The 13,642-nt window shown below is 64.5% G+C and overlaps 1 protein-coding gene across 1 annotated transcript; it reads right to left on the bottom strand.

The window, feature by feature from the left end:
- Window positions 1-1,920: 1,920 nt before the first annotated feature.
- On the bottom strand, window positions 1,921-5,066 carry PHLDA3 (pleckstrin homology like domain family A member 3). Its single transcript, XM_059677900.1, has 2 exons — window positions 4,356-5,066; window positions 1,921-2,523 (listed from the first exon to the last, which is right to left on the bottom strand). Exon 1 carries the CDS (start codon window positions 4,800-4,802, stop codon window positions 4,425-4,427), a length of 378 nt encoding a protein of 125 aa, XP_059533883.1. The 5' UTR covers window positions 4,803-5,066; the 3' UTR covers window positions 1,921-2,523; window positions 4,356-4,424.
- Window positions 5,067-13,642: the final 8,576 nt, after the last annotated feature.

Raw genomic sequence — 13,642 nt, 5'->3', positions numbered from 1 at the left:
TGGTGTGAGGGAGAGAAGAGGCAGGGGCCTGGATCGGCCGCCAGATGCCCCTGTCACGCAGCCAGGGCCTCCCACGCAGGCGCCACCGGGGAAGCCAGGACCGAGGGGCCGGGGCCGGGGCCGGGAGCAGGCGGAGATGGTGTGAGGCTGAGCCGGCCCTGCCCGCCGTCCTGGGCCTCTGCTCATTTGGGGACAGTGAACAGCTGGGAAGCGGGTCTGGGGGTTCAGACTTGAATTTCCAGGTGGGAAAGTGGTGCTGGGTTGCCCTGTGCCTCAGTTTCTCCCCTTCTGGGCAGCCCCCGACCCCGCTAATAACGAGAGAGAATCGGCCGCCTCCTGCACGCCCCCGACTGGGGACCAAGCCTGCAACCTGGGCCTGTGCCCCGACCGGGAATCGAACCCTGACCTCCTGGCTCGTAAGTCGAGGCTCAACCACGGAGCCGCGCCGGCCGGGCCACCCTCACTTCTCACGGGGAGGTGCTGACACCAGAGGCCCCTGGTGGGAGCGAGGCCGGCATGGGCCCCGGCGTCCAAGTCGGGGGGCCTCGCCTTCCCGCCTCTGAGCGTCCTGAGGACGCGGACAGTTACCTCGAAGGGGTGCGAGCCCCGGGCTCCGCGGCTCCCCCATATTAGGGAAGGGCCTGGCAGCTGCTGCTTCGGGGCTAATTGAGGCGGCTCTCTAAGGCGGACGAGGGTTATCGCGCTGTAACAACAAACATTTATGGTCCGTATCTCCGCGTCTTATCTCCTCGCAGACATTTCCTCAATTAATCCTCACAATGACTCCGGGAAGGCGGCTGCTAGCACCCCGGTTTCCCCGCGGGCGGCCCTTCCGTCTGCGGGGGGGCGCTTCCCAGGGGCCCAGGCTGCTCCCTCTGCAGCCTTGGGGGGCTCCCCGAGGAGAATGAGCTGCATTTTGGGGGGAAAAACGTTCGAGTGGACCGCGGTGCGCAGACGCGGGCAGGAAGCCGGGAGGGGGCCAAGCCGGGGCTCACTGCGACCCCACGGGGTGCCTGTGCACCCCGCTTCTGGGGAGGGTGGGTTTTGGGGTTCCACACCACAGCGCCCGGTAGGCTTGCCACCCTCTCTCCTGCTGCTGTTTGAGGCTCGGACTCTCTTGGAGGCCTCAGCCCCGGCCCCACGCACCCTGCACGGCCGGAGCCACCCCGTCTCCCCTCAGCCCCCCTCCCTTCCCCAGCCTAGGCCTCCTCAGCCTCCCAGTCGCTGGGCCAGGACTTGCCCGGCTCCTGGCCCCATGGATGACTCAGGCAGCCGCAGCGGGCGGGTGGGCAGGAGGGAGGCGGGCTGCCAGGGCCGGCGGGGGGAGGGGGGCGCCAGACAGTGGCCACAGCTTCTCCCCGCTGTCCAGCTGAGCAAAGTTTTCCATCCCGTGCGTGTCTGCTGGCACTGCCCGGCCTCTGGCGCCCGCGGGGAGGCCCTGACCCCACTCTGCGGTCCCGCCGGGCATCCCCAGGCCCAGGCTCCTTCTCCGAATCCGGAGCTCCCGGAACCGAGGGGACACCCCGGACCCGGGAAGCAGGCGGAGCCCTTCCCGGCAGAGACGGCCTCTCCCCACGGGGTCACATCTTTAAAAAGACACACTCCTGCCCGGCCGGTGTGGCTCAGTGGTGAGCGTCGGCCTAGGAGCCAGGAGGTCAGGGTTCGATTCCCGGCCGGGGCACAGGCCCAGGTTGCGGGCTCGAACCCCAGTGCGGGGCGTGCGGGAGGCAGCCGATCCATGATTCTCTCTCCTCATGGATGTTTCTCTCTCTCTCCCTCTCCCTTTCCTCTGAAACAAATAAAAACATATTTCTAAAAAAACAAAGAACAGACTGTGTGTCGGGGAAGCGGGGTGAGGACGGGGATGCCCCCGGCCCTGGTGGGTCTTCGCGGGCAAAGAACTTCACTCGGCAGACAGCGTGGGCACTGCCCCGGGCAGGGCGCCTTCATTCAGGGACGGACAGGCATGAAATGGTAAGGGCCACCCCCCGCCCCACCCCCCAGCCCCTCCAGGCCTAGCACCGCAGGGCGGGGTAGAAGGACAGGAGGTGGGGGAGACGTATGCGAAGAGGGGGCCTGGAGGGGTGGGGGTCCCAGAGGGACATAAGCAGCAGGAGACCCCCCCACCCCCCCGCGCGCGGGCGGCAGACCCAGCGGCTCCCCCCACCAAGGTCAGTCCAGAGGTGGTGCCCGCTGGGGGTCAGGCCGGCCCCTGTGTCCTGAGGCTCGGCGCCCCGTGGGGCACTGCCCTCCTCCTCCGGGCGGGCACCGAGCCGGGGCGGACAGCCGTCTGCCGGACAGATGGCGGGGCCCCGCGATCCATGAGTCGGGCCCGTGGCCAGCAGGCTCCGCGCCGGGGACGTCCTGAGAGTCCCAGTGTCCAGGGGCTGAATCTTCATCCTCAGCCCCGCGTGGCCTCTGCCCTCCTCCCGGGCCGGCCACCTGACCCTTCAGCTCCAATGCCTCCTGCACGTGACCGTGACCGTGACGCGGCCTGGCCCGCGCACCCAAGGGGCCCGGACGCTGGAAGGAAAGAAAGAAAGAAAGAGTATCCACACCAGCTTTCCAGCCTCTTGCGCACGGGGACAAACAGAGAAAACAGTGCTTGCACCACGCACCGTGATGGACAGGGGGACCCCTGCCCCCCACACCTGAGGGACCAATGAGGGTCCATCCTAGGCCGACCCCCACGCCAAGCGAGCAGGCGTCCACAGGAGGATCGGGGGGGGGGTGCTCAGGGGGACTCCCCTTGTTAAGGGCAGGGAGGTGAGGAGAAGAGCGGGGGGTGAGGGGGGTTTACAACCGGAATGCTACAGCCCGGCCGGTGTGGCTCAGTGGGTGAGCGTCCACCTCTGAACCAGGAGGTCAGGGCACAGGCCTGGGTCCCAGGCTTGATCCCCAGCGTGGGGTGTGCAGGAGGCAGCCGATCCATGATTCTCTCTCATCACTGCTGTTTCTCTCTCTCTCTGAAATCAATAAAAATATATTTAGAAAAACAAAACAAAAACAAGAGAAAAAACCCGAAAGGGTACCAACCCGTCGCCAGCCTCGGCCCTGGTTCCCAGGGGAGGGAGTGGCATCTGGGGGAGAGGGCACGGGGCTGGGAGCCAGGCCTGCCCTCCAGGTTCTATTCCTGGTCCCTCCCCTGGGACTTCCGGACACTAATCCGCCCCCGCCCTCTGCCCTAGTGCTCACAGAAGATGAAGACATCTCCATGAACACACCATGGCCCCCTCCTGCCCCCACCACCCACCCGGCCCCAGCTTCTCTGGCCCCGCTGGGCACTGGCTGGCACTCAGGGCATCGATGGCCTGGCCTGCCCACCGCCAACTCCCCTGGATCCCCAGCAGCTCAGCTCTAGGCCCACTGCCAACAAAAGGTGGTGGACGCCGGCCGGTGTGGCTCAGTAGTTGAGCGTCAACCTAGGAACCAGGAAGTCAGGGTTCGATTCCCGGTCAGGGCACAGGCCTGGGTGGTGGGCTCCATCCCCAGTGTGGGGCGTGCAGGAGGCAGCGGATCCATGATTCTCTCTCATCATGGATGTTTCTCTCTCTCCCTCTCCCTCTCCCTTGCTCCCTGGAATCCATAGAGATTTGTTTAAAAACAAACAAACAACGGGTGGTGGAACCCGGGCCAGCCCAGCCCAGCGCCCCCCGTAAGACCCCACCTAGCAAGTGGGGTTCCTCGGTCTGTCCACAGCCCCACTGACCCCGCTAACAGAGGGGATCTGTCTGCCTCGATTCCCAGCTCCTAGGAGGAGCGTGCATCCAGCAGGAGGGGGCAAGCTTCAGGCCAGCCCACGTGGGGTTCTCCCAATTCCCAGAAAGCCACGGCCCAGCCTCTCTCCACTGAGTCATGGCAGAAGCAACCTGTGGCGAGGCCTGTCCCACCCATCTGTCTCCCAGATGCATGCAGGGCGCCCCTGCCTGGTCCCCACGGGACATCCAGTTGGGGGGGGGGGGAGGGCAGGCCTCCCAGGCTCAGACCCTGAGCTCCTCATCTCTGCTGGCCCTAGCTTGGTGCAGTTTTTTGTTTTGTTTTGTTTGTTTGTTTTTTCAGAGGAAGGGAGAGGGAGAGAGAGAGAAACATTGATGAGAATCATGGATCGGCTGCCTCCTGCACGCCCCACAGTGGGGATCAAGCCCAAAACCCCGGGCCTGTGCCCTGACCAGGAATCTATGTGACCTCCTGGTTCACAGGCCGATGCTCAACCCCTGAGCCACACCAGCCCAGCGGATGGTCCATCTTTTAAGGGGATTGCTGGCAGGAGTCCCCCATTCTGTCTCAAGGAAAGGGGAGGAGGGGGGTAAGGAGAGAAAGAGCGCCCAGTTCCCCCACCCCCCCAGATGGCTTACCCCATGTGACTCCGGCGGCCCCGAGTCGGTGGGAGGTGGGGAGGCACCACAGCGCGCACGCCCGGCGGTTTAGGACACGAGGGTCCCGGCGCCCAGGCTCTGCCGGGCGCGCACCGTCTGGATGGCCTGCTGGTTCTTGAACTTGACCAGGCCCAGGGTGATCTGCGCGTTCCAGCCGGGGTCCTCCAGGGGGCAGCGGAAGTCGATCTCGCCGCCGCCCTCGGTCACCAGCGTGAAGTAGATGTGGCGCCCCGTGCTCTCCACGCACTCCACCGCCTTGATGCGCGCGAAGCTGAGCTCCTTGGGCCGGCCGCCCGCGCCCTTGGCCTCGAAGAGCTGCAGCCCGCGCTCGGTGAGCACGCAGCGCTTGCGCTTCCAGAGCTGCAGGAGGCCGCCGCTGCGCTTCTCCAGCACGCCCTCCTTCAGCACGGCCGCCGCCGCCGTCATGGGCCCGGGCCCGGGAGCCGGGAGCGCCGCCGGGGACCGGGAACGCCGGCCGGCCGCGCGCGCGCCCCCTGCGCCCCGACCGCCGGTGCGCGCGCCCCGCCGCCCCGAGGACGCGCGCTGGTCACCCCGCGCCCGCCGCAGCCTCGGCCCCGTGCGCCCGGCTTCGCGGCCCGCAGCTCGCTGGCTCGCCCCGGCTCCGTCTGCGCGCAGGGAGGCCGCTCGGGGAACTTGCCCTTGCACGTCCCGCGCTGCCTCCTGCGCCGCGCATTCCTGCCCGCGGTCCCTCCCCTGCGCGCAGCGCGCCTGGCGGGGCCGGGCCGGGGGCGGGGCCTCCGGGGAGCGGGCTGGTGCCCAGAGGGAGCCGCTTACACCACAGCCTGGGCCTCTGGCCGCTGCTCCGGGCTCGTGGGGAGAGGAGAGGGGGGGTCGCTGCTCCCGAGGGGCAGGCTTGGCGCTTGCTGGGTGCCTGCGCGAGACCTGGCCTCGCAGCCGCGGCCCGCTCTCCTAGCCGGGCCACCCCCTCCACCCCGGGCTTGTGCCTTGAGAAACAGGCGCGAGATCTGGGGTCCGGGCAGGAATCCGGGAATCCGCGCGGGGTTCCTCCCTCACCCGCTGAGTTCGCCCTGGAGAGGCTGGCACAGCTGTCTCTGCTGGGAAGACCCACCCCCACCCGGAGAGGGGGGCCTGGGCCTGGCGGAGAGAAGCCAGTGCGAACGGAGGAGAGAACAGGAACCGGAGGTCGCTGAGCCTCCCCCGGGGGCAGGAGGGACGCCGGGGTGACCTGGGGGTCTCACTGCCCAGAGTCCTCTCCATCACACACGGCTCAGCCCCAGGCCTGATGCTCCCCCTCCTAAGAGAAAGGCCGTGTCCCTGGACTGAGTTTGGGGGGAGACTTGGGGTGAGGGGGTTCCCTCTCTTTTCTGCCTAAAAAGTTTTGTGTGACCAGGCTGGTGTGGCTCAGTGGTTGAGCTTTCGACCTATGAGCCAGGAGGTCAGGGTTCGATTCCCAGTCGGGGCACATGCCAGGGTTGTGGGCTTAATGTCCAGGGTGAGGTGTGCAGGAGGCAGCAGATCAATGATTCTCTCTCATCGTGGTTGTTTCTCTCTCTCTCTCCCTCTCCCTTCCTCTCTGACATCAATAAACTTTATATATATACAGTATATATGTGTATACACACACACACACACACACACACACACACACACACATGAGCTTTGGGTTCAGACCTCGACTCTTCCCCGCCCTTCTGAGTCCTGCCCACCTCGGGCAGCGTCCCTCTCCTCCACCTTCCCCATCTGTTAAATGGGAGGATTCACTTCTTCTCGCCTGGATTCTGACGGGCACGTCAGGTAACGTCTGTGGAAGGCCGGGGACAGGGCCAGGCACCTCCCCGAGTCCCAGAGTCTCAACAAATGTGATCTCCCCCTCCCCCACCTCCACTGCCTTAGGGGGGATGGGGACCCTGGACGCTGGCCACTGCGCCCCATCGCCCCATCCGGTGGGCCTGCCAGGCCCTGCCTCGTCTTAAGGACCTGTCACTGAGTGTTAATGACAGATGATGGTGGAGATAGTGTAGTCATGGCAATAACGAGATTTCTTTGTAGCCACACCTGGCGCTTCCACCCTCCTGCCCAAGGAGGCGGAGCCTAGCGGGGACATGGAGGGTCCAGGGTGGGAGGGAGGGGGTTCCGAACCCTGGGGGGGGGGGGCGCGAGGCTGTCATGTCCCATCTTGGTTCTTTATTTTTTTAATATCTTTTTATTGATTTCAGAGAGGAAGGGAGAGGGCGAGAGAGAGAGAAACATCAATGATGAGAGAGAATCATGGACCGGCTGCCTCCTGCACGCCCCCACTGGAAATCCAGCCTGCAACCCGGGCCTGTGCCCGACCGGGAATCAAACCTCAACCTCCTGGTTCATAGGTCGACGCTCAACCACTGAGCCACACCGGCCTGGCCCACCCCAGTTCTGCAGCCCAGGAGCTGCAGGGGACCCCACACACAAGGGACAGTGACCTTCCCACCCCCCTCGGGAGAGAGTGGGCAGCACCCTGAGAGAAGGGGTAGCCCAGATGGGTGTCCCTTGAGGCCTGGAGTGTGGCCGTGGAGGGCGCTCAAGGCGCCCACAGCCCTGACTCAGGGACCCCCCAGCTCTCAGCCATCTGCCAGTGATGCCCTCTTGGGGTTCCTCTCTCTGGCCCCCACCTCTCTCCACCCCTCCCCGGGAGTTCCCCCGAGCGCCCCAGCCGGGCACAGTCCCACCGTGACTCAAGGTTCCACCTGTCCCTCGCTGCTCTCCTATCACGGGGCCTGGGACGCTAAAGGCTCGCTCTAGCCCCCCCACAGCCACCCCCCCCCCCGTCAACTCACAGCCCCCGGGGCTCTGCAGGGCCACAGGGCCCTCTGAACCAGGAGGAAAGCAAGCCAGGGCTCAGAGAGGTCAAGCCACCTCAGCACAGCCACACAGCCTTGTCCATGGCAAAGCCGGAATGGGAATGCGGGGTGGCCGAGAGGACCCGGCCTCTGTTGGTGACGCCACCCCGGCCCTTGCAGTCCTTGGGACCTGGGAGTCCTGTCCTCCCGTCTCATGACCTGCCTCCTGGCACGGGAGCCGATGACTCATTCTAAACCTTTCCCCATCGGGGAGCGGCTCGGGCCTGGGGTGGATTCCTCGGGCCGTGAGAAGGATCGAGGAGATTTGGGGAGCCAGGAGGAGCAGGAGGCAGGGGCTGGTGCTCCCTCCCTGCTGGGGTACCCCCGCCCCGCCCCTGGGAGGGGAGCCCTAACTTGGCCTTTTGGGGGGCCCTCGGCTGGGGCAGTGCTGGGCCCGGAGGCGCTCCGTTCGTACTGACTTGTTGACTGCACACGGGCTGCTGGACAGAATGTGCCCTGGTTGCAGCCAGAGCGGCCCCTCCCCCTGCCCCCCCCCCCCCCCGGGAAAGCCGATCTGCCCGTCAGGCCGTCATTCCCTTGGGTCCAGCTGGAACGCGCTCGGTGACACAGCGTCCCGGGAACCGCGGGCAGTAGGGAGCCTGGGTCCCCTCCGGTGGCCTCCAGGACAAGGTGGGAAGAAACAACGGCGCCCGGCCAGTGTGAGCGTCGACCTAGGAACCAGGAGGTCACGGTTCCATTCCCGGTCGGGGCACAGGCCCGGGTTGCGGGCTCGATCCCCAGTAGGGGGCGTGCAGGAGGCAGCCGATCCATGATTCTCTCTCATCATTGATGTTTCTCTCTCTCCCTCTCCCTTCCTCTCTGACATCAATAAAAATATATTAAAAAAAAAAAAAAAAGGTGCCCTGCCCTAACCGGTGTGGCTCCGTGGATTGAGCGTCGGCCTGCAGACTCAATGGTCCCATGTTCGATTCCGGTCAAAGGCATGTACCTTGGTTGTGGGCACATTCTCAGTAGGGAGTGTGCAGGAGGCAGCTGATCGATGTTTCTCTCTCATCGATGTTTCTAACTCTCTCTCCCTCTCCCTTCCTCTCTGTAAAAAATCAATAAAATATATTTAAAAAAAACAAAAAAAGGTGCCCTAACCAGTCTGTCTCAGTGGATAGAGCATCAGCCAGTGGACTGAAGGGTCCTGGGTTCGATTCCAGTCAAAGGCATGTACCTTGACTGCGGGCTCAGTCCCCAGCAGGGAGTGTGCAGGAGGCAGCTGATCGATGTTTCTTTCTCATCCATGTTTCGGACTCTCTATCCCTCTCCCTTCCTCTCTGTAAAATCAATAAAAACATATATATATATATATTTTAAAGGTTCCTGATACTACTCCCTCCTCAGCCTGACCCAGGTTCCCAGGGTCAGGTAGTTCCTCCCCATCCAGACGGGGCAGGCCCCCAGGTGTGCTCCCAGCCCTGCTTCTGCACCCACCCTCCACCCACAGGTGCCCCCTCTCCCTGGGAAAGCTCCCCCCCCCCCGCTGGCCTCCCCCCCCCACCTGCTGTGGACCCTCCACTCCAGAGCTGTGGGCGTCCTCGGAGGGAAACAACGGACCAAGGTTCCGAGGTTCTGAGCGAGGCTCTGGGCGTACGGGCTCCCTTGCAACAGGCCTGGAGCGGGCAGCACCCGGGCCAACCCGCCCAGGCTTGCTCCGCGCCCGGCGCTCTCGCTGGAAATCCCCTCCCACGCTCACTCTTTCATCGCCTTCCAGCCCCATAACCTTCCTGACTCACGGGGATCCCTTTGGTCTGGAGGGCGCCCGCTGCCCCCTCGCCCGCGGCCGAGTCTGGGCTTGACGGGCATTTGATCCCCGCGTGGGTCCGGCCGGGTCGGGGCCTGTGGGCTCGGGGCTCAGGTCGGGGCCTGCAGGCTCTCCCCTTTTCCCGGATCGTGCTGGCCTCTGGGCGCTCGTGTTTATGGGCAAAGGGGCCTCCCTGGCGTGACCCTGGTCCTCGGGGACCCTGGGCTGAGGGGCAGGGACATGGGACTGGCTGGCCACCGGGGGGACAGTGCTCTCTCTTTTTTAAAAGTTTTAAAAAATATGTTTTTATTGATTTCAGAGAGGATGGGGGGGGGGAGAGAGAGAGAGAGAGAGAGAGAGAAACACCAATGATGAGAGAGGATCACTGATCGGCTGCCTCCTGCACGCCCCCTGCTGGGGATCAAGCCTGCAACCCAGGCACGTGCCTTTGACCGGGAATCAAACCCGGAAGCCTTTCGTCTGCAGGCCGACGCTCTACCCACTGAGCCAAGCCGGCCAGGGCACCCCCGGAGGCTCTTAAAGAGTTTTGCTCACAAGGGACAGTTCTCATCTCCGTTCAGAGCCCAGAGCAGGCCACACCGGGAGGGCACGCTCATTTCAGAGGAGGAAGAGACGTGTGACCCAGTGCCCAGCCCTGCGGGACCAGCAGTGTGGCCGCCAGGGACCCTCGGGCATCGCCAGGAGGCCGGGAGAAACACGCCCCTGGGGCCCGGGACCCCCTGGAGGAGTCGGACCCCCTGGAGTCAGACCCCCTGGAGGAGTCGGGCCGCGGTCAGCAGAGTGGAAGCGAGGAGGCCCCAGGGCAGCGGCTTCGGAAACGCCCCAGGGCCTGTCCGGGCACGAAAATGCCCACGAAGGGCTTTGCTCCGACGACCTGCTTCCGGAATTTTCCTGGCCTCTGGGGCGAGTCTTCCTGGGCCCGTAAACTCAGAGCGTGCGAGGCGGGCGGGTCCCCGGAGTGCGGCCAGGGTCACAGCATCAGCGCCGCCTTTGCCTGGGAGCCGCGGGGAGAAGCCTGGTCCCAGGCCCCACCCCAAGCACCCGGCGGGCGGGCGGCATCTGCATTTTCACAAGGTCCCTGCGGCCTGGGAAGCGAGCGCTCCTCTGGCTCTGATGGCGGCCCAGAGGGGAGGAGGCCAGAGCCACACGGCTGGCTCCAGGGTCGGCGCCACGGCTTGCCTGCTTGCCTGTGACGGCGACGCGGCTGCTGAAAACATTTCACCAAAGCTCAGCCCCCTCTGCTGGGATGCAGGGACCCATCACCACTCGGCTGCTGACGTGGGAATCAATAAGACAGCAGGGGGACCGGCGCCTGCCCGCAGTGTGTGCCCAGTGCATGCTGGCTACTGCTATGGTCCTGGCACGACTCCTCCCACCTCCACGGATTCTTTTAAAGGAGGCCTGGGGCCCTGGCCAGTGTGGCTCAGTGGATAGAGCATCAGCCTGCAGACTGAAGGGTCCCGGGTTCGATTCCGGCCAAGGGCACCTGCCTGGGTTGCGGGCTCAATCCCCAGTAGGGGGCGTGCAGGAGGCAGCCAGTCAGTGATTCTCTCTCCTCGTTGATGGTTCTCTCTCTCCCCTCTCCCTTCCTCTCTGAAATCAATATATTTAAAAGGCTCCACAAGTGATTCTCATGATTGGGGGGAGGGGGAGGTTGGAGATGGGACCAGGGGTGGCAGGAGGCTGGGGCTCACTGCCACCCCCTCACCTGATCCAGGCGTGGGCCCCTCCCACACTTAACAGCGGTCCACCCCCCACTCTCCCTCCTCCCGGCCTCACCCCTCCATGGGCTCCACGGTCTCTGCCCTCCGCCCCCAGGTGCCCCAGACAGGTTGCCAGGGCTCTGGGAGGAGGGAGGCTTCCTGAACTTGGCCTCCCACGAGGCGGCAGCTCTGCCCCATGCGCCCTCCGGCCGCCCTGCACCCTGGCACCCAGCGCAGAGGCCGAGGGAGGCAATGCCTGAATGGGCACCGAGTTCCTCGCCCCCTCCTGGGCCAGGTCCCGGCGGTGTGAGTGCGCAGGCCCGGTGGCCGGAAACCCTCCCCGGGAGCAGCTACCACCTGGGCCTCCAGGTGAGCCCCGCCCGCAGGCCCAGGGGGAGGGGAGGGATGTGCGGGTTGGGCGCCGGCCTCCTGCTCCGACGCCACAGCGCCACCTGGCGGCGCGCCCTGCTCCCTGCAAGGTACACCCCCAACCCCACCCCCGCAGGTGCCGTCCCTTCTCTCCTGCCCCCCCCCCCCCCCCCCCGCACAACTACACTGCGCTCAGGGGCTTCCGGGCCAGGGTCCGGGTTTCACTCCAAGGGGTGCGTCCAGCCCCCTCCACACAACGGGCTGCTCAGGAAGGCGAGAGAGGCAGGAGGATTGGCCTAGTGTTGGGGTGCAGAGACCTGCTCCAAGCAGCCAGCAGAGGGCAGCCTGTCCTCAGTTTTGGGTCTCAAACCCCCATTCGGGCCTCTCCTGTGGGCCTCCCCCAGAGCAGAAGAGGATCCAGGTGTATGTGGGGAGCCATCCATTCATCCACCCATCCACCCATCCACCCACCCATCCACCCATCCGCCCATCCGCCCATCCATCCACCCATCCACCCACCCATCCACCCATCCACCCATCCACCCACCCATCCACCCATCCATCCACCCATCCATCCACCCATCCACCCATCCATTCACCCATCCACCCATCCACCCATCCCTCCGTCCACCCACCCATCCACCCATCCACCCATCCCTCCATCCACCCATCCATCCATCCACCCACCCATCCACCCATCCCTCCACCCATCCATCCATCCATCCATCCATCCATCCATCCACCCATCCACCCATCCACCCATCCACCCATCCACCCACCCATCCACCCATCCCTCCTCCCTCCTCCCTCCTCCCCCAGCACAAACCCTCCTGGAAACAATCCGTGGGCCACAGCCCGGGCTGGACCCAGAGACCTTGCCCTTCCTGGAATTCAGCTGGACCCTCTGAACCGCCCCCGCTAGGTTACCTGTCAGTCACCTGGCCCGGACCTCCAGTCCTGCACTCCTGATTGGTCCCATACAGGCTTAGGTCCCGCCCCAGGGCCAGGGAGGGGGTCTGCCAGGGCCAAGGTTGGGTCTGGCGGTCGGGGTGTGATGTTCAGGAGGCCTGTTGCTATTACTAGTGAAGTATCTGCTCATTGTTTTATTTTGTTTAAATTTAATATATTTTTATTGATTTCAGAGAGGGAGGGAGAGAGAAACATTAACGATGAGAAGAATCATGGATCAGCTGCCTCCTGCACGCCCCCCACTGGGGATCAAGCCCACAACCTGGGCCTGTGCCCTGTCCGGGAATCGAACCGGGACCTCCAGGTTCATAGGTCGACGCTCAACCGCTGAGCCAGGCCGGCCGGGGCCGTGAGGAATGAATTTCTGTTGCTGATGGGCCACCCTGTCCACAGTGTGTTACTAGAGCAGGCTGCAGGGAGGAAGGCAGGGCCCGACAGTGCTGGGCGTGGGCGAGGCCCTGCCCTCCATCCCCGGACAGAGCGAGCTCTCGATTTCACAGGGAAGTTCCCGTGGCCGAGTTCCCCTCTCATACTGGGGCTTTCCAACCCGGGGGGGTTCTGGGGCCTTGCCGAGCCCCTCAAATTCCAAAGTCCTTGCCCGGCTGGCGTGGCTCAGTGGTTGAGCGTCAACCCATGAACCAGGAGGTCACGGTTTGATTCCCGGTCAGGGCACATGCCCGGGTTGTGGGCTTGATCCCCAGTGTGGGGCGTGCAGGAGGCAGCCGGTCTGTGATTCTCATCATGGATGTTTCTCTCTCTCCCTTTATCTCTGAAATCAATAAAAATTTATTTTTTTTTAAAAAAGTCCACACAGTGACATGCCCAGATGTGGGGTTCAGTGAGAACCACTTCCTGCTTTAGCGCAAGAACAAACCCCTCCATTCCCAGACCCCCCGCTCCTCCCGCTCATGGAGTCTCCAATCTGCTCCCTCCTGACCCCCCCCCCCCCCCGCAGTGGCGGTGACGTGGACCTGACACCAGAGCTCCGTTCTGATGGCTTTTATTGACCAAGTGGGGGGTCAGCTTGAGTACAGCCCAGGCCCGCAGCCCTCCAGGCCCAGCTCCGTCCGTCTAGTCCTCTTTCTGTCCCTGGGAGCATCGTGGCCACCCCTCCCTGCTCCTGCTGCTCTGATCTGGGGGCCTGGAAGGGAGGGGTGACGTGGACAGAGAGGGTCCTGGGAAGGGGAGGGGAGGGCAGCGGGGGCGAGACCCCTGCATGGGCAGGAAGGTCCTGAGCTCGGGGTGCAGAGGGGAGGGGTGTCCAGACGAGGACTGGGGTGAGGGCGAGCGGCATGGCAGCGGGGCGCCGGGCTGGGTGTGTGTGGACAGGGGGCCGCTGTCGCCGCAGCCCCGGGACCCCGGGTCAGGGGCAGAGCCATCTCCCTCAGAGTTGGGCCTCTGATACACAGGGGTGGGTCCTGGGGTGTTTCATGGGGACCCCCATCAAACGGGGAGCTGGGGAGGTCAGACTATGTGTGGACTCTGGGGTTCTCAGACCTGGGTGTTCTCCCACCCCCCGGGGAAGGACACCCATTCCCCACAGCCTCAAGGTCGCAACCTCAAAGGTCACAGACTCAAAGGTCATGGCCTAGGGGA

Source organism: Myotis daubentonii, chromosome 20 (assembly GCF_963259705.1).
Source record: "Myotis daubentonii chromosome 20, mMyoDau2.1, whole genome shotgun sequence".
NCBI lineage: Eukaryota > Metazoa > Chordata > Mammalia > Chiroptera > Vespertilionidae > Myotis > Myotis daubentonii.
Note: the sequence above shows the minus strand (reverse complement) of the source record. Positions and strands in the feature narration are given on the sequence as shown.

Excerpts from the sequence above, each read along its gene's own strand:
- PHLDA3 (XM_059677900.1), bottom strand. The coding sequence starts at position 4,802 with ATGACGGCGGCGGCGGCCGTGCTGAAGGAGGGCGTGCTGGAGAAGCGC.